The 19,983-nt window shown below is 44.2% G+C and overlaps 1 protein-coding gene across 1 annotated transcript in view; it reads right to left on the bottom strand.

Annotated features, from left to right (window-relative positions):
- The window catches only part of WHRN (whirlin), a 963,606-nt gene that overhangs the window by 25,318 nt on the left and 918,305 nt on the right, over window positions 1-19,983 (bottom strand). The window contains exon 11 of the mRNA XM_086919999.1: window positions 10,463-10,659. Within this exon, the coding sequence (XP_086776125.1) occupies window positions 10,463-10,659 (197 nt within the window). The remainder of the gene's footprint in view (window positions 1-10,462; window positions 10,660-19,983) is intronic.

Below are 19,983 nucleotides of genomic sequence, written 5' to 3'. Positions count from 1 at the left end.
CTTCCGGGTTGCCGGGAGACTAGAGCGCTCACCTTGGGCGGCCATCTTGATGGTATGTGATCGCGGTTAGCGCGAATGTTACCAAAAGGACAAAATTTCTACCGAATTAGGCTGGGTTGCACAATAAGGAATATTTACCAGTGATACTGTTAATTGGGGCGTTATAAAACACTAATTTAGAACACAGGTATTTTTTCTCGGTTGGATGGAATTTGTTGCAAAGGGCTAGGCTTTTTTCATGAAAAAACGGGTTATGTTTACATTTGGAGGTGGGAAGGTTGGTAGCTGTCTTTTCAGGGAAGTCTGTGCTTCATCTTTATTAAAAAAAGGTGTTCAAGGTGATGGGTTATGTTCTCAAGTATGCAGATTCTAATGGGAGGTATTACCATGATGTTAAAGTAGGTATGGTTATACCATCTCGAATTTATTCAGAAAAGAAAAAGGGTGGTCTATGGGCGGAAGGCTCCCCAAGGGATTTCATCATTAAGTCCCTGGGTGTCCGTATGTAGGCGAAACACCCATCTTTGTTCTCTTTCGTGGAGGACCCGTTCCAGATTGTCTTTATTCCTCACTGTTTCGATGACTACCCACGTTAGATCATTTGGGGTGTGGTTGTGTTCAATGAAGTGGGTGGTCATTCTTGTTGTTGCTCGCTTACACCGGATGTTGCTTCTGTGTTCTACAATACGAGTACTGACCTTCCTAGTGGTCATTCCTACATAGTGAAGGTTGCACGTGCAGGTTATTAGGTATACAACCCCACTTGTATTGCAATTTGAAAAACCCTTTAGTTCCCATTTCGTGTTGTTGTTAAAAGTCACGCTCTTGGTTGGAGAAGTCAAATGACAAACACTGCAATTGTTGCATGGAAAATGCCCATCAGGTAGTGGTTGGGATCTCACTGTTTGGGTTGTGGGTGTTGGACGGGTATGTACCAAATAATCCTTTAGATTTTTACCCCGCCTATGACTGAACATGGGAGTGGGTATGTGGAGGCCGCCGCTGTTAAGTATTGGCCAATGTTTTCTGATTATTTTGGACACACTGTCAGAAACTTGATTGTACGTGGTGATGCAGATTGGTTTTTTGTCCTCTGATTGCGTTCTCTCTTTTGGTTCCAGTAATGCTTCCCTGTTGTTGTTTGCTGCCCGTTTTTTAGCCTCTTTGATTAATTTTTCTGGGTATTTTCTGTTTCTCAGCTTGTTGCTTAAGTCTTCCGCTTGTGTTAGGTAGTCAGATTTTTTGCTACAATTTCTGCGCAGACGAAGGAATTGTCCAAATGGCAGGTTTTGTTTGAGATGGCGAGGGTGGAAACTGTCAAACGTTAAGAGACAGTTCCTTGCTGTCTCTTTAAAATGGGTTGTAGTCACCAGTCTGCCTGACTCAGCATGGATGTTTAGATCTAGAAAAACTAGATCGGACTTGCTCATTGAGCAGGTAAACTTGAGGAAGGGATCCTGTGTATTAAGCCAGGAGAGAAAGGTCTGCGCCTCTTCTTCTGTGCCTTGCCATATCAACAGAATATCGTCGATATAGCGTTTCCAATGTAGGATCTGGTGTCTGTGTGGGTTCCTTTCATTCAGTATCTTATTTTTCTCCAGTTGATGGACGTACAACCCGGCTATGCTCGGCGCAAAAGTACTGCCCATACTGGTCCCATGTTGTTGTTTATAAAGGGTAGATTCGAAGCGAAAAAAGTTTTCACACAGTGCTAGTTGGCAACATTCAAGTACTACATGGCGAGGAGTATGGAATTCCCATTCACTTTCGTATAATACTTCCTCTAGAATCTGTAAAGTCTCTCTGTGTGGCAAGCTGGTATATAGACTTTCGACATCCAGACTTATCAGAAGGCTGGATGTCGCGTCAAAGGTTAAGTCTTGTAACAGGCACAGTACGTCCTTGGTATCCTTCAAGTATGTGTCTGTTTTCTGAACAAGAGGTCTGAGAAAAGCATCTGCGAATTGTGAAAGTGGCTCTAGAATCGAGCCTATCCCCGAGACTATGGGCCTCCCTGGTGGGTTCTCCAATCTCTTGTGTATTTTGGGGATAGTATAGAAGTATGGTATTGTTGGTTTTTTGTTTGTTAAGAACTCAATTTCTTTTTTACTTAGCCAATCAATGGCTTGACATTCCTCTGTCAGGTATGCAATTGAGATCCTTAGACGTTCTGTTGGGTCTTCTTCCAGTTTGGCGTAGTTTCTTGTGTCCCCTAGTAAACGGAGACATTCATTCCTGTAATCCGTGGTGTTTTGTAATACAATTGCCCCGCCTTTGTCGGCTGGTTTTATGGTAATTTGGTTGTTTTTTGACGCCACGGCAAGGACTCCCTGATTCGATTTGAGTCCCCTGCCGCTTCTGCCTCAGTGTGCTCACTACTTCCTCCGGACGTGACGGCAAGGCCCCCTCCCCCCCGAGGCCGCCCTCGTAATTAATTGGCAGCATAACTGTATAAACTTACACGGCGCGGCAGGAAATTGCAGCGCCAACCTGGAGCCAGCAGAAGGATCTTTACATTGTAGCCACCTAGCGCTGCTGTCTCTCAGTCTCTCTCACAGTGATTAACTATTTATGAAGGGCAGCTGCTGGCACTGGCAGCAACATATATCTTGGAGCAGAGCACTGCAGGCGTCGCCAGTGATGCGAGCTTTTGCAGCGCACACGTCCGTGGTTCAAACGGAGGTGTCACGGTGTCACCCCAGGTGATGGTGTCACCCGGTGCGCTCCGCACCCCCCGCACCCCCCTAGTGACGCCACTGGCCAGCAGCAAGGATCTTTTTTCTTTCTCCTCTGCTCAATAATGAGCGCCTTTCCTTCCGTTGTCAGTCACCTCCACACTGCTCACCAGAATGTAATAGTTACTTACTTGTAACAATAGCATTTTACAGATGAATGTTCAAAATACGCCAAATAATCTGATATCGGACCCTTGCACACAATAATGAATCATCCTTTTCATGACCTTTCAATATATTATTCCAATGTGCATTTTTTTTGTATCTGGTTTATATTGATAAGGTTGCAAACTCCTCTGCCACCGGGCCCCACTTGAGATTCCTTTTTGAAGCTGAAAATCGTTTTGGCACAATGGGGTGTTCTGACAGGCTCATTAAGGAGAAATTCTTATAAGTAGGGATGGTGCACAAAAAGTAGAAGTCCAAGAAAGTTGTGATGTTTAAAAAAATTCTTTTATTATTCCAATTCTTTAAACGGCCTCAGCCAACGCGTTTCATTCTCGTATGAACTTCGTCAGGCCTAGAAAGTCTTATAGGGGAGTCCCGTGTGGATGCCAAGTATATTCAACAGACACGGAATCTCCAAGTTGCTGGTTGATTAAGTTTCTAGAAAGTCTGATTGGGGAGTCCCATATGGAATCCAAGTGTTTTCAACAAACACGGAGTCTCCAAATTGCTGGTTGATTAAATTTCTTACAGCCTGCAGGGGAGACGTAATATGTAGGATTGCGTTAACTCTATCGTATCAATAGAAGGCAGAGGTGGTCACACTCCAGACAGGTACAGATAACGTAGGAGATTGATCTGTTTATCCAGAGTAAAGTGCTCAGTCAGAACTGTAGTTATAGGATGCAGAACTGGGGGTAGAAGCTGCAGATAAGCAGATTAACAGAAGAGCAGGGGCATCTATAACCCCACAACAACAAGTAAATATAATATCCTCCCCGTCTGCAAAGAGATTTTCCACCTCCTACAGCTGTCTTGGCGTCAGTGTACTCGCACTTCGAAGAGGAGAAATGCACAAGACTCTAAAGTAGATGGCAAAACGTTAGTACTAATGTTAGAAACATGTAATATTTCCTAGAATCACTGCATGCTCTACAGTATAGGTTAATATGCAATAAGGTAGAAGTATAAGAAATTATTGAGAAAATGTGTACAGCGTGTGTTTTTTGCTTCATGTTTTCATATCAAAGCGTTCCTGATTATACCTGTTTGTTGGGAAGCTCTTTGTTGCCCATGTCAGATTAGTACTCAGTACATGCCATAAACACATGTATAAGGAAGTGAAGCCAATCTGGGTATTTTGTGAGGCTTACTGAGATGCAATACGTTTCTATAGTATAGGGGGTAGTGACATGATCTAATTTTTACAGGTTCTCCTTGGTGAACTAATTCCTAATATAAACAACTTTTTACACAATGTGTCTCATATTACCCACATGCTTTGGCTCCGAACACAGGGCCCAATTCACAGAATGAAATCCTAAACTTACTACTATTTTGTTATTCACAGAATGCACTTACTACTATTGGTATTCACAGAAGTTAGGATTTTGTCTTAAGTTTGTCTTAAGACAAACTTAAGACAGACTTAAGATAGACTTAAGACAGACTTAAGACAGACTAAGACAAAATCCTAACTTAAGTCTGCTTTAAGTTTGTCTTAAGACAAACTTAAGACAAAATCCTAACTTCTGTGAATACCAAAAGTAGTAAGTTCATTCTGTGAATACCAAAAGTAGTAAGTTCATTCTGTGAATACCAAAAGTAGTAAGTGCATTCTGTGAATGCCAAAAGTAGTAAGTGCATTCTGGGAATACCAAAATAGTAGTAAGTTTAGGATTGAGTCTTAAATTCATTCTGTGAATCGGGCCCACAGAGTTAACAGAAGCGTCAACAGCAAATTAACATCTGATGCACAAGCTTGTTGATGGAGTGAAATACACAGATGACTGAGATACTGCAAGCAGCCACACATTTTCTTTACAACAGTATTGGAAACGGGGAACAACTCCTAAATGATAGAATAAACACGAGTGGCCCTAGTGGAGGAACAATGGAACTGTCTTTTTTTCAAGGGATGATAAAAATGGAGAGTTGCTTTTATATCAACAGAAATAAAATCTTGGTCACTGTGAGGCAGCACATACAAACATCTTCCATTTAAACGAGTTTACTTACAAGAACTCTCAGCTTCAATCAGAATGTGCAAGAAATTCATAGTCAGATATAGCAGAGAAGTGTGGCTCAGGGGTTAGAGGCGGCAGACCTGGAGCTTGAGTTCGGCCCTGGACCAGGGTTCAATTTCCCACCTCGGCGGGTCTTGGGCTCAAAAATTCCACGGACTCGTTAATTCTCGCTCCGGTGCCTTCTCGACTCACGGGTTCACACTCTGCGACTCTGGGCAATAGCTTGCTTAATCTCCACAACGGCCCCTCGCGGTGGGATGCCTGGCTTTCACCTTGTGGATACCCTGCCAGGGTTATCTCACAGGGGAATACCAGTACGGGTTCCATAAGCAAGCGCGGAGATGCCCCAGGGTAAGTCATGCGCTATATAAGCTTCATTCATTTCATTTCATATAGTGAGGCTCTCTCGCAATGAGGAACAGTCCTTCCTACTTTTTAAGATCTTTCAAGCATTCATCAATAATCAAGATGTTCTGATTATCAATCATGGCTGGCCTATGTCAGTGTATTGGTTTCTGGATAAATGTATGCATTGAAGTATAGGAGCAAAAGAAGAAAAATCGCCTCAAAAAGAAGAAAATTGTCTTTTCCCACTGAGCCCCTCTGGAAATATGAAGGCAAAGTTAAGAAGCTTCAGGTTAGCCATAGTTGACAATGACAATGTACTGTAGTCCTCTTCTTGACTGGCTTCCTTTTCATGAGATGCCTAGCCATTGTTCTCTATAGGAGCCCCTTTAAGGGTTATTAGAATGAGGACCGAGTTTAGTAGAGCTGGTATGAGACTCTGACATGCCATGAATAACCAGTAATGTAAAACTGCCGGTCTTTATCCACATGCATTTGTTCAGTGGTATCTGCAGGAAAACCTTCAAAATAGCCATCACCACCCTACGTTGGAGCTGAGAGAGGGGCTGTTGCTTAGTTTCTAGGAAATAAACCGGAAGGAGGCCTGAATTCCAGATCATGGTGAGAACTAATTAGGGATCCTTGAATGAAGCGCGCTTTGCGCTCTCGTGTTATTTTAAAACCATGACTTATGCACTGCTCATTATTTATTTTAGAAACACATCGGACTGGAACAAACACGACTCCAACCGACGGGAGGAAGTCAAATACAGTATATCTTTGAGGTATGTCACAGCCCTCCAAGACTCGTGTTGTAAATTCAGCAATAGCACTATTGTCAGTCACTGATTCAGTTCTTCACTTTCCCATAGGCTCCAAACCGGCTGGTGGAGAGCCTTATGATTCATTCTCCAACCCATACCTGACCAAGAAATTATTATTCGCAGGGCTACCTAGGAATCTGCTTTTGGGTAAGCTTTATGCCTTGAAAGCCAAACAGTGAACTCACACTTCTGTTTTATACCACTCACCTGACGCTGCTCTTTCAATCAATCCTTAGGCTGCCATCTCTCCCCCCTCCTGCCCTGAGGAAGACCCGCCTTGACACATTTTCACTTTTGCGCGATACACAGGGTCAAAATGTCGGCGTATTGTATATGTCTCCACAACGCTTATGATCACAGTCCCATTCGTCATTGGATCATTAAGCATATGTGCGAATAATAAGGACATTTATCAAATCTTTGCACAATTGTTTCTGTATATAGTGGACTAAATTATCACCATTCACCACATGTCACTGTTTCACCACAGTCATGTACGTCACATTGCAATTGAAATAGTAAATTGAGACAGCCTTTATTATTTGATTTTCTCTTAATACATTATTGATCCAAAATATGTTGGTGTCTGTTATATCTCTATTTGTTTTTCTTTGAAAATCATTCATATTGGTTACAAGTAAGCTGTTGCTACTTGTCCTAAGTAATTGATACCCCGACAGAACTAATTTTTTCTTTCAAATACGTATACCCAGGTTCTGAGGGACAGTGGGTTGCCCCATTACGTTTACCACTAGTTTCTATTCTTGGCAGATGTTGTGAATGGGCTCCACATGCAAAGAAGGTGAAATCCTTTCCTTGAAAGAAGGTCTGTGTAGAGCTTACACCAGATACTCACAATTTGCTGAGGAGCCTGCCAGAGGAGGGATGATGCTTGAGCCCACTGATTGCAGAGGCACTCTTGTACAGATAATACTCTAATGTAGGCAAAGGGCAAAAGGAAAACGCTCATCATGCGTCCTAAGGCGGTCCAGAATTTGATGAAGGAGATGCTGATATATGGAAAGAAATAATCACTGTGTGCAGACACTGTATCCATTCAACTTCAAGCCAAAGGTATACCTTCAACGTCAATCAGCTCTCTGATGAACGGGATGCTCTACAACAGACAGAGAAAGAGCTTTCTCTTGTTAGAACAAATCCCCAGCATGTGAATAATGTACTCCGAGTGGATTCGATTTTTTACTGGCATCCCACATGCAAAATCATGTAGGACCAACACAGATTACATATAAAGAAGGACAGGCATTTGGTGAACACCCACAAGGCTGGCTTAAACATAATCGAAATGTCATTTGATCATCTATCATAAAACTGGATTAGCAAAAGAAATGTCAAGCACAGAGATGTTAAAGTATGCTGAGCGTAAGCCAATGCTGTGCACAAAAACAGATTTCGGTAAGGAGTTACTCTTCAAGTGTAGTGAAAAACTGAACATCCAGTACATTTCTTTCTTGAAAATCTAGGAAAGCCCTTTAAGGATGGATGCAATGATTGCATTTTTGTGGCAGTAGAAGATCCATATGTTCACCCCTTGCAGTGTGCTTACTTACGCTCTTTTGATCCTTGGCTAAGTCAAGGTTCTCACATTGTTTCTCATGAAATTATGGAGTACATTTTATGGTACTTGGTATTTACTCATCTTTTAATCAGCAAATAGGGACAATTTAGTTAGTGGTGTGTCTCATAAAGTAAATTGAAATAAATACATTAAATTCCTTGCTAAGCAAGATTTCTGCGCCAGGATGGAACAGTTGTAAATGTTTTTTGATATTGAAGGTGGCTTTAAAGAAACATCTTAAACTTTGGAATTGGAAGGCATTTTTATGCACCTAATTGTCTACACTAATTTTTGTCTGCAAAGGAAAATCATTCATAATCCATCCTAGTGAGGCACTGAACTCTAGAAGAGGAGTATGATGTTAATTGTTCTTGTCATAAAGGCTTAGACGCTAACTAAGCTCCATCCTCCTTCTGCTTGAGTCTGACCTATTTGTAGTAGGATTGCGGCACTCTTACTGGGTGTGGTGATCACCATAGGCATTTAATGCAGCAGGCACAGTCCTTTTCGATGATGCTGCCGTGCAGTTGCTTTCTTTTGGATAAAAAGATTAAACAGCAACGTCTTAGCGAGTATCAGCTTTGATGACTACCAATGTAGTGTCGGCCTCTGTCCTGAAATATGTTGTGACACCAATATGCATACTGAATTCAGAGACACTTAAGATCTTTAAGAGGATTCCAGAGGCCATATTCCTGGCGGTGAGATCAGCAATACTGAAGACTATTCATTATATGCGTAAGAATGAAGCCTGCCTTTCTCCATGGCCAACTCATCATTTCATATGAAGAAACTCAAAGGAAGCCCACATGTTCTACAGTGGCCTGTCAACACAGGTGAGGAGGATGGCAGAGTATGCAATTCTGATCTGATCAGAAGCTTTAAACAATGAAACTTTTAGACTCTGAGATGTCTCGTAAAATCATCTATGGCGCCAGTTGGACATGATCACAATGGAAGAAGAAGGAAGCATATAAATCCTTTAGTCATAGGTTAATTCAACAGAAATGTTGTTATTTAGTAGCTCCTGGTGGACGTTTTTGTCCAATAAAATATCCTAGGGACGGCAGAGAAGAGATGAACACCCGTAACAGCTCAGAATTTGTGTTCTCCCTCCAGTTCGCCAATAGGTTTGACTCAACCCATGAGTTGGTAGAACAATCAATTTCTGCTTTGGGCTTCCCAACAGTGTTCCTGCTCCTACCTACATTTAAAGAAATTCCAGGAAAATTCCATAGAATCGATGTAATTAAAATGCTGGTCAATGGATTCGACCATACAAATAGCTATGTGAAAGTATTCACACAGCTCAGAAAAAGAGAAAATGTACATTTCAAATCTCAAATGGATTAAGATCCAGTGTCTAGTGTCCAGACATCCATCAATGATGCAGTAAAACCAAACCCCAGATGAGATCCTGTGGGGGAGGATGCCAGCTTGAAACATTCATTAGGATTGAAGACCCACAGACGATGTGACATGGAAAAATCATCTGCTGGGCACCAGGAAAGTATTAGAAACTGCTCATCCCTGCCTCTCACGGTTCTGTATACCCTAGCCAAACTCCAACGCACCCAGAATGCGGCGGCCAGGCTCATTATGAACCTCCCCTCTAGAGTGTCGGCCAAGCCCGCCCTCAAAGCCCTACACTGGCTACCGGTCCGCCAGAGAGTAGAGTTCAAGGCCCTATGTACTACCCACAAGCTTATCAATGTAGCTGGCCCTGCCGCGCTTAAAAATATGGTCACCCCATATAAAGCCTCAAGGCCCCTTCGCTCCGACGCTGAACACCTTGCTACGGTGCCCAAATTCAGGAAGGCTCGTACCGGCGGTCGCCGCTTTTCGGTCAAAGCCTCCACAGCGTGGAACTCACTCCCTCTCAGTCTACGCCTGGAACCCTCCCACATGGTGTTCCGCAGGAAACTCAAAACCTTCCTGTTCCCCAAATAGGGCACTCCCTCTTCCCTCCTCTGGATCTTTACAGGTTGAATAGCGCGGGGATGCCTACGGGTCACCAGGCGCTTTAGAAATCGCAAAAATAAAAAAATAAAAAATAAAAAAAATTCGACCCTATCACTACAGTGATTGATTTTTACTTCATAATTGATGATTTAGTTAGTTGGCCAAATGCTTTTTAATTGAACCACCAGTCCTTTACGTTTTTTCCCTCTTCACACTTCTCTCTGTTCAAATACAGTTTACTCTGTCCCACTTCATCCATTGTTGCTTTTCTTCTATTTCACTTGCTTCCTCTGCTGATTTCATCCTAGCCTATTTTGTCTCCTTACGTTTTCCTTCTTCTATTCCTCCTCTCATCAGTATTTCATCTTCTCCTCATCATTATTTCATCTTCTTTTTCACCAATATCCTTTCGTACACACTTTCCCTTTCTTCTCTAGTAATACTTCACACACAGCACATTGTCTTTGCTATTTATAAATCGTCCCAAAACAACATATTTCTCTATGCTGCTCCTTTCTCAACATACTCACATTCCCTCATCACCTCCATCACTATCCTCATCCAATGCCTTTCCTACTCGCTACACCTAAATTCTCTTTGCCCTTCTTCTCACTTCATGTTTCTCTCTCCTCAACAATTGTCTTGCCCACTTGCTTAGCCTATCAGCTTCTCTCTATCCTTGTTCCCCATTTTTCTTGTGCTACCCCATTCTTCTCTTGGTTTTACATCCAGCTGTACAACTTCATCTCTTGCTTTCTCCTCCTCATCCAAAGCATGTCCCTTTCATCCAGACAACAAATGAGTCTCTCCCCCTTAGGTACTTACTGGTTTTGGTGCGGTCTCTGCCTGTCCTTCATTCCTCCTTACATCCTTAATGTTCCTGGTTTTCAGGGGAATTGGGCTGTTGTCCTTGCTCCCATTTACACCATCTCCAATGTCAACGCCACTGTCCTCACTGAGGGTCTGTCCGCTGTCCGATAGCTGAGAAAGCGTGGAGGTTGGTGGGGACATCGGGAGTACAGCTGAAGGTACAGACAAAAATGGATCAAAATTAGCACAGCATCAAATAAGGGACAATTAGCGCCTCTGCCAGTCCCAAATAAGACAATCCTATAGCCAGTAGCAACAAGCATTTACAATGCAATGGTTTCGCCTTTGTTAAAGTTAGAGCTATTGGCATTGCTCTTGACATTATTTTTATTTATGTATTTTTTAACATAAATAAATGGCATTGTCATTTACAATGCCACTAGCTTTATCTCTCGCAAATGACACACACAGAGCCCCCCCCCACACACACAGCCACACAAAGCTCCCCACACACACAGCCGCACAAAGCTCCCCACACACACAGCCGCACAAAGCTCCCCACACACACAGCCACACAAAGCTCCCCACACACACAGCCACACAAAGCTCCCCACACACACAGCCACACAAACCTCCCCACACACACAGCCACACAGAGCCCTCCACACACACCCACATGGCACAAGCAGGCAACAGGGGCACACTGAGGCACAAGCAGGCAACAGGGGCACACGGACGCACAAGCAGGCAACAGGGGCACACTGAGGCACAAGCAGGCAACAGGGGCACACGGAGGCACAAGCAGGCAACAGGGGCACACGGAGGCACAAGCAGGCAACAGGGGCACAAGCAGGCAACAAGGGCACACGGAGGCACAAGCAGGCAACAGGGGCACACGGAGGCACAAGCAGGCAACAGGGGCGCACAAGCAGGCAACAGGGGCACGAAAACTGAGGCACAAGCAGGCGACAGGGGCACACGGAGGCACAAGCAGGCAACAGGGGCACACGGAGGCACAAGCAGGCAACAGGGGCGCACAAGCAGGCAACAGGGGCACGAAAACTGAGGCACAAACAGGCGACAGGGGCACACGGAGGCACAAGCAGGCAACAGGGGCACACGGAGGCACAAGCAGGCAACAGGGTCAGGAAAACAAGCACAAGCAGGCAAAAGGGTCACAAGCAGGAATTGTAATTTAGACGGGGCTGAAGTGGAGAACGGTCAGTAGGGAAGTAGTGTGGCTGGTGCAGTGGTACCAAGTGGTACCAATTATTCTGCAATTGACACTTGCTTTATTCCCACCTTTCTGTTTACAGACTACACTCCGAGCTACTGTAGTGGCAGTATCCTCTGAGCTCGTGTCGCAGAGCTGCCAGGTGGCGCAATGTATATTCAAGAGCACGTATGGGCCCCTATGTATAATATAGTCTCGGCGTGAAAGCAGCAAAATACAAAAAATATGTATGATTACAGCTTTACAGATGAACAGCAGTAAAGATGCATGATTAGAAATAGTGAGTTTAAACTACTAGTGTGAACTTTTTGGGTGTGTTCCTGCCTAATCAAATATATGAAGAATGCTACCTTTTTTTACTGGATCTGTACTATAAATGTATTAAAATGTGTTTTATTGGAATACAAATAGCTTAATTAAATCCCTCCTTCAGAAACAAAAAGAGTAGCTTTGGGTTCAAAAAGTATAAAAACGAGCGTCTTCGCTAATTTCCATACTGCGCACTTAAAATATTCCCAGGTGAGTGACAAGAGAAGGCTAGCCCGGCTCGGAAAAGGGCACAGAGCCCCCTTTCTCTTTCTATCTCTGCATCTCCTGCCGAGCACCACGCCCTGCCCCGGCGGCCGCTCCACCCCCCACCTCCTAATGAGAAGAAAGTCCCTCGCACATTCCCGCATGACAATGGGGGTCCCTGGCGAAACGCGCCCTCGCCCCTCACCGGCGGGAAGCCACGCAGAGAGGCGTTTGTTTTTCTAAGCCCTATTTGTTTTTTTTCCAACATACACCGGCCTTTCAGCAGCCTGGGGCTTTCTCTCGAAGTAGTGGGGCAGGGAAGCAAGCACAGCGAGGGGGCAGGGAACTAAAAGTAAAATACTAAAAATAAAATATTCCATGTCGCAATTAAAGTTACCATCACCCAGTCACTCGTTAATGACTGTAAAAACAGCATCATCGCCTATGTACTAAAGGGAGGAGTAAAGAACCTCAGGATGCCCTTCAGTGTAAAAGTCTTCATTGGCTTAGGGTGCAGGTGAGCCTTACTTTTGTTTGAGAAAATGATTTGAGCAGGCCCTGTCCCGTCCTGATGCTCTATTCATTAGGTAAAGACAGGCACCAAGAAACAAGTTAAAATAATACAATAAGATGCACACATGCCACATCAAAATGTTGCTATGATATTTTTCATCTTGGGGTACATGATTCATAAGCTGGACTTTAGTGCACCCAATAAGTACCATAAAGAGAGAGATAAGGGGCCTAAGATAGAACGTCAAAGGCTTCATTAAACTGGAAGGTTTAAAAAATGTTGCTAAAATGTATGTGTTCTTGCTGTTTTCTGCAATCCTGTGGTAGGCATGCCACAGAACAACTGTTGTACTAAAACTGTTTTGCCCCCAAAGCTGCAACGTGCTCTGCCAGAGTCCTTGGATTTGGAGTGTGCATATCTTTTCATCCCTTTGTTGTCCAAAATATACTGGGGTGCGGGGGGTTGCAAAGATTGTGTATAAGGGAATAGCGAGCAAGGAAAGAGGACTTTCTCTCGGAGATAAATAACAGGGCAAGTCTTATGAAAAGCTTCCTGTTTATGGCAAAGTTGAAGTTCATCACAATTCCAATGTTCTTCACCTTGGAGGCCATATAAAATCCCCAAGAGGTACACACCATGTAAATAGTAATAACTGGGAAAGTTCTGAGGAGTTTGTATGCCGCTGGCAGCATTCTTGTATCCACCATAAAGGAGTCATGGATGGTCAGAGACTCAAACAGTTGCATAAGCACCTGTTGGCACATCAGCCTCAAATTCCAGACAACATGAACTAAATGTTAAGTTGCTCTGAGAACCAGAACATTTAACAGACCCTGATATCAAACAAAACAACCTAGGTCTGGACTATAGTCTCTATTAACATTAGGAAATTCCTTCCTGGATTGCAACTAGTAGCAACCTGCATGAGTCTCAATCTGAGACCTTAGCTCTCAAATCTCCTAAAAAGGCATCAGTACTTGCATGAGCATTGAAATGATTCTCTACAATTAACATATTTTGGGGCTGAGCAGCATGTAGGGGCATAAAAATTCACTTTCATCTTAGCTGACGGACAGCACCACCACAGTAGAAATATTTCCTACAAAGTTTAGAATGGACTCCAACCGTCATCAACAACTGATGGAATGCAAAAGCGCACAGCAGAATGCACCCAACATACGAATCCTCAAGGCAGCCATTGCCAGGCTCACACGTTCACCAGGTGAACATCCAGGGTGAATTAAGAGATCACAATAAATAGTACAAAGAAACAGCACAATGACATTAAGAACAGTTCGCTGTGGTCCTGCAATGAGCAATTTCCACTGCCAGCTGGCAGAAATAAGACCTGGGCAAAGGGGGGGGGGGTGACTTCCAGCTTTCAGGACTCTCTCCAATAGGAGAAGGCATTTAAATACACAAGTAGGGCTTTCCTCAACTACACAAAGCTGAGCTTCTCCCACTCCACCATCAGTACCGCCAGCGTATGCAGCTGCCAGACTCATTCCTCCAATAAATATTACTTTTTATGTCAAACTTAAACACTGTAAATACATCTTTCTCTGTACTTTAACAGACATGCACGAAGCCCGGGGTCAAGCATCTGAAAGTAGTTGTGCAAACATCTGCACTCGACTGGCACAAAGCCACGTCCTACTTCTGGACTGAAGGATTATTAAGGCAGCTTTGTGTTGTTGGATCTGTAATCTAACAGGCTGCAACAGGGGTCTACAGTGGAAGTCTGGACTGTCCCGATATAGCAATATGTACATGGACTGTGAGCATCTATACCTGTCTGGTCAAATACAGACTCTCTTACATGTCCGTACAATTGCACCATCACTATGCACACGTACACAAAACTTTTTAGACCAGGCAGAGTAACAAAACGGACAACTGACTTGTGTACTAGCAATTCTGCCACGGACTCAAAAACAGAACCCGAGCCCACGAGCGTCTGCCCAACTAGATCCGAAACCCTATGGTCTAGTATAATAAAGAGTAGTTTCAGGCTTTTTTTAGGATTATTGAAGGAGTAAAGCTCAATTACATGTTCCTCTGCCCACAGAGGCACGCCAATGAAACAATGAAACTCACAAGAAAACCTCACAGACTTCTAATGATTGCAACTTATTTACACTTAAAGGTCTTTAAATGATACGCTGCACCTTCCCCACAATAAAAAATATACACACATATATAGTTTGACAAGCATACGGGGCCTTCAAAGGGGACGTGCAGTGAAGGGAAGAAAGTAAACAGTTTTGTTTACCTTCTCCTGCATCAGTGACAATCACCACAAATAGACATTCTAAAATATTGCTGTTTGATGACGTCTGCTTGGATTTTTGCGGCATATTGTGACAACACTGATTGTACTGACCCATATAAAAGCCAACAAATCTCTTTAATACCTTGATATACAGGGTTGGCTACCTGTCTTAGGGACTACCACTGCATTATGCTCGCAGGAAGTAGGTGGGGAAATGAGGCATGAGAAATGTGTATGGTAGGCAATGAAGAAAACCCCATCTACAAATGCACAGTCCTTTTCCTTTGTTCCAGTGGTTGGACATTGTTCGTTGTACCCCCCGCACTGACTCTTGACAAACTGTTTCTTGTTCGCCCCGCGCACAATTCCCAAGGGTCTCACTGTTGGATTCTGGGAAATGAAGTCCCTCTACACAACGGGACTCAACGCAGGTGTGGAAATTGGCTGAAAGGGGGAGGAGCGTACCTGCTCCAACAAGGTACATGGGGGTTGAACTCACCACTATGCTGTGAATGCACAGTTGGGACGCTTTGGGCGCTGAGGAAGGCAGTGGTCTGCCGAAATGCATTCGCCAGTTTTTTCATTAAAGTTGCTTCCAACTGTATCCTCCTGGGTCTCTGCCTCGTTCCTTTGGAGGGAGTTTTGTGTTCATATATATATATGTGTGTGTGTGTGTGTGTGTGTGTGTGTGTACGTGTGTGTGTGTGTGTGTACGTGTGTGTGTGTGTGTGTGTGTGTGTGTGTGTACGTGTGTGTGTGTACGTGTGTACGTGTGTGTGTGTACGTGTGTGTGTGTGTGTGTACGTGTGTGTGTACGTGTGTGTGTGTGTGTGTGTGTGTGTGTGTGTATATGTGGATTCTGTATGGCGAGAACCTAACCAAAAGGCAGCACAGCTCTGTACAGTGTCAAAGGCAAGCAGTCACTATTCCAAAATGACAGCCTTTTTGGCAACCCGAGATCAGCATCTGACAACAGATCACTCCCATGTCCTTCCACAAAACGGATGCCAATGGAAAAACTCTGAGAACATGTGATCCACAACATTTGGAACAGTTTGAACCGGATTTGTAGACAACAAAAAAAGATTGTTCTAAGCTCAAAAGAAAACTCAAGAATGTCCTATGCCAGGCCTTCTCTGGACTCACTCCTGGACCTTCTGACCCCTGGATTTGTGTCAGCTGAGCCGAACTTCCCTACCAACTCTGGGACAATCTCAGTCGATGTCAACAAAGAGGCTACTTATATCCGCCACTTACAACAGGAGCTTCAAGGCAGTCTTCCAGAAACTGAGCTTATGTGCTTTTCTCAAAGGGGGGGCTTTGAGGGTATCGGGTGTGTTTCTGCAACGCTAAATCTGATCCACTCCTTAAAAAGAGCAGCAATGGCGATTCTGCCAGAAACCTCTGGCCACCATGGGGACATCAAAACACAATGCAGTTTCGTGATGCATGCACTGCACAAGCAGTAGACAAAAGTTTACACCTGCTGTTTGTAGACACCCCAGGGGGCTGGACAGAATAGCATGCGAGGCCCGCCCTGTAGACTGCACTCTGTAGCAATCTCTAATGCAAGATTACTGATGGAACAGTTTGTGCCTCAGTTATACGGACAGTGATTTTCAAGACCAGCTTATCCAGCACAAAGCACCACGCAACAAACTGGTGCCGCCTCACAGCTCTGCTCTTTATAACACAGACACATCACGTTAGACAAAGCAGGTCTCACTTTCAATCAGCTGTTTTTTCGCCAACATCTGGGAATGGCCTCCAGAGTCGTTAACCAAAGTTTGTATTGCCTGCAGCGTCAAAAATGGTCTAGAAAGATGGTTTTAGAAAAAGGCACATCGCCACTGAGTGGCTGTCAGAACCTGGTGAGCCTGGTAGAACATGGTGGGGTCAATGCGGTTCCCAGTAAACCAAAGTCACAACTGGTCCTAACCGGTACTGCCTTGGCTGCACAAGTAGAGGGGTGGAATAATCTGCAGGAATTCAATATGGACGCCTGCGCTCATGCATTCCAAGTATTTTTGCTAAAACAAAGGTGTACTTGCTGCATGGCTTCACAGAGGTGTCCGGAATACCCTATGTGGTACCAAATTTGGGGCACTTGAATTTTTTGGAAATCACAATTGGCTCATTACAAGCTACAACCATTAAAATTCGCCACACAGCCCCGAAAACGCGAGCCTCCTATTCGCCTACGTGAACACACAATCACTGAAATTAAAATGTAAAACTGCCGGCCCTCTCTATCCTAGAACACCCGTATGCTACCAAAAAAGTGCCGTTATACTAGTAATATACGTGCATCACCTCTTCTGAAAAGTGCTGGTACTCTCAAATTATAGAAGTGCCTGCCTGTCCATCGTAAGCAATGTGTGTTACTAACACTGCCGCTGCAGGGTGTAAATACTACACATGGTTTTTCCCTGTAGGGTGTCAGAAGATAAGTCTGTTGTACTATCCTGTGTACAAGTTACTGCTGGTGCTGTCTTACAAGAAACCCTGCTGCTGCCCCTGTGAAAGCTTGAACTGTAGATGTGTGCTAGTCTGCACTTGTACAGCGCTCTCGACGCAGCAGCAAGAGAAACATCTGGAGAGAGGAAGCCAGCTCCCAACAAGCAAACAGCACTTAACCCGGGACATAGGGCAGCAACGAGCCAGGTCACTGCCCTCTGTCCTTGGGACAGACAGAGAGCCGCCTGCACTTGGAAAGCCCTTCCAACCTACTGGGAACAAGAGCGAGTGGTCTTAGGTTACGAATGTTCTTAGGTCTGACAAAGAACGTATAATGCAAGCCTTTGCCTACTTGAGACACGATGCTCTATTAGAGACGGGCCCATGTGGAACAGCAGGGCTGAAAGAGGCACGCCAAGCGCGTGAGCTTACCCCATGGTCCTGCCTTCGGAAGCAGCCTGACCAGCTTGCAGCTCTGCCCAACTTTCTTTTCCTGAAGTCTCGAAGAGCCGCTGCGAGCGAAGTGAAAGCGAGTCACTTCCTGAAACAGCACGCCCGCCTCCGCGAGCTCCGAAGGGGTGGCCTCTGCCTGTCGTGACATCAAGGCAGACAGGGCGCACCTCGCCGCTGCCGAGGCTGCCTCATGGTGGGAGGCCGTCTTAAAGGAACATTGTCATTTCCACCGAGGTCAGTATCTGCAGGAACACACTGATGCTTCAGTATGAAGAAAGAAACCTTTGTTTAATTTCCCACACCAGGAAACAAGCGGGAGGGGGAGCAAGGGAGGTGCCGGCAATGCCGGACCAGACACAGGGGCGTTCCCGGCGTCCCGTGACGTCGGCAAAAGCCAAAGAATGTCGGGAACGCCCCCGTGTCTGGTCCGGCATTGACGGACAGGCCCCTCGTCCAATGGCAAGGCTCCGTTTACGGAGCCAGCCAATCAACGACGAGGGCCGAACCAAAGCACCCTACGGTTCTCAACAGGATTTCGCCTGCGCGGAAAAGCTGCGCAGAGCGCAGCTTCCGCTAGGCGAAACCTAAAAAGGAGCAGGCAGTCCTAAACATCACTAGGTTCGACCAAGAGTAGGATACAGTCATTGAGAGGAGCAAAGTATAGATGATAGAAACCACAAAGGAAAACAAATGAGAGCAACCCGGATCAAAAGCCAGGACTAAACGAGAGAAAACCAGACCTACTGCAAGCACCAAACAAGGCAATGCCGTACAACCAGCACCTAACAAGAGACGACCTGAACAACAGCCAGAAACAAACAACAGCAGCCGAGTCTCAGCTAGCAACAACAGCAATGACAAAAGTCAAAAAAAGGCACCAAGCAACAGAAGGCCAACATTAACCAAGAGTGCCAGAGTAGTATTGTGTATCATCTAAGGGAAGGGCTGAACCACAGACAGCATGCTAAAAGGAAAAACCATAGGTATACCCAGCTACAAACACAAAGGGTAGAGCAAGTCACCCAAAATATGAGAATGCCATAACTAAAGCTGCACCAGACAAGATCATATCAGAGGTACAGCAAACACTGAATAAGTGAAGCCCATCGACACTGTCAGCATCAAACAAGAGAATTCCAGAGCCACATCTAGCACTAAACAGGAAAGCACAGTGCAATGGTCTGTACCAAACAAGAGCAAACCTGAGCCAAAGCTAGCATCAGCAGCTGGCACCAAAAAAGAAAAGCCCAAGGAGACACAAAGCACAAAAATGATTTAGCAATAGTCAGCAGCAAAATAGACAATGTATAGTGTAAAAGCAAACACCAGCTACAAAATAGACAGAAACTGTCACTGCACAATAGTACACTATATCAACAGCCATCACCAAACAAGAGAAGGGCAATCCCATGTGAACCATCTAACAAGATCCATTCAGAGCCACCATCAGATGTTCTACCAGAATCTGATCAAATATTGATGTGTAAAATTATTGTGACTTGAATATCGACTTCCAAAACATACATATGTATATACGTATATACGTATATATATATATATATATATATATATATATATATATATATATATATATATATATATATATATATATATATATATATATATATATATATATATATATATATATATATTCTTTCATACCATACTTCACGATTAAAGAAGGCGCTGACTCCGTGAATCTGAATCCAAACTTTTATTCTTAGATCAGTTACTGCTTAGACGCGTTTCGGCGTTTCCGCCTTGTTCACTACATCTGCCTTTGAGTATAGGGCGTACATTTCTGCACAGAAAACTGGTTGTGTCATTCAATTAGCGTTACAGGTTAGGTCCAGATGTTGCCATGGTTACATTGTGGCTGAAACTGTATTGAATAGTCTTTTCACACTTTTTACACCCAGAGAGAGCATTATTTTTAGAAACATTTTACATCTGTTCGTATTTCACCAAAAACATGTGTTTCAATATTTATGACCTTTTCGTCATACAGCATGTTAAGAAAGTCACAGATGAATTAAGGTCATCTTATACCCATTAGTGATAACAGTAGTGAAAGAAAGAAAAGTTAACACAAC

This window comes from Lissotriton vulgaris, chromosome 5 (genome assembly GCF_964263255.1).
Source record: "Lissotriton vulgaris chromosome 5, aLisVul1.2, whole genome shotgun sequence".
Lineage (NCBI taxonomy): Eukaryota > Metazoa > Chordata > Amphibia > Caudata > Salamandridae > Lissotriton > Lissotriton vulgaris.
Note: the sequence above shows the minus strand (reverse complement) of the source record. Positions and strands in the feature narration are given on the sequence as shown.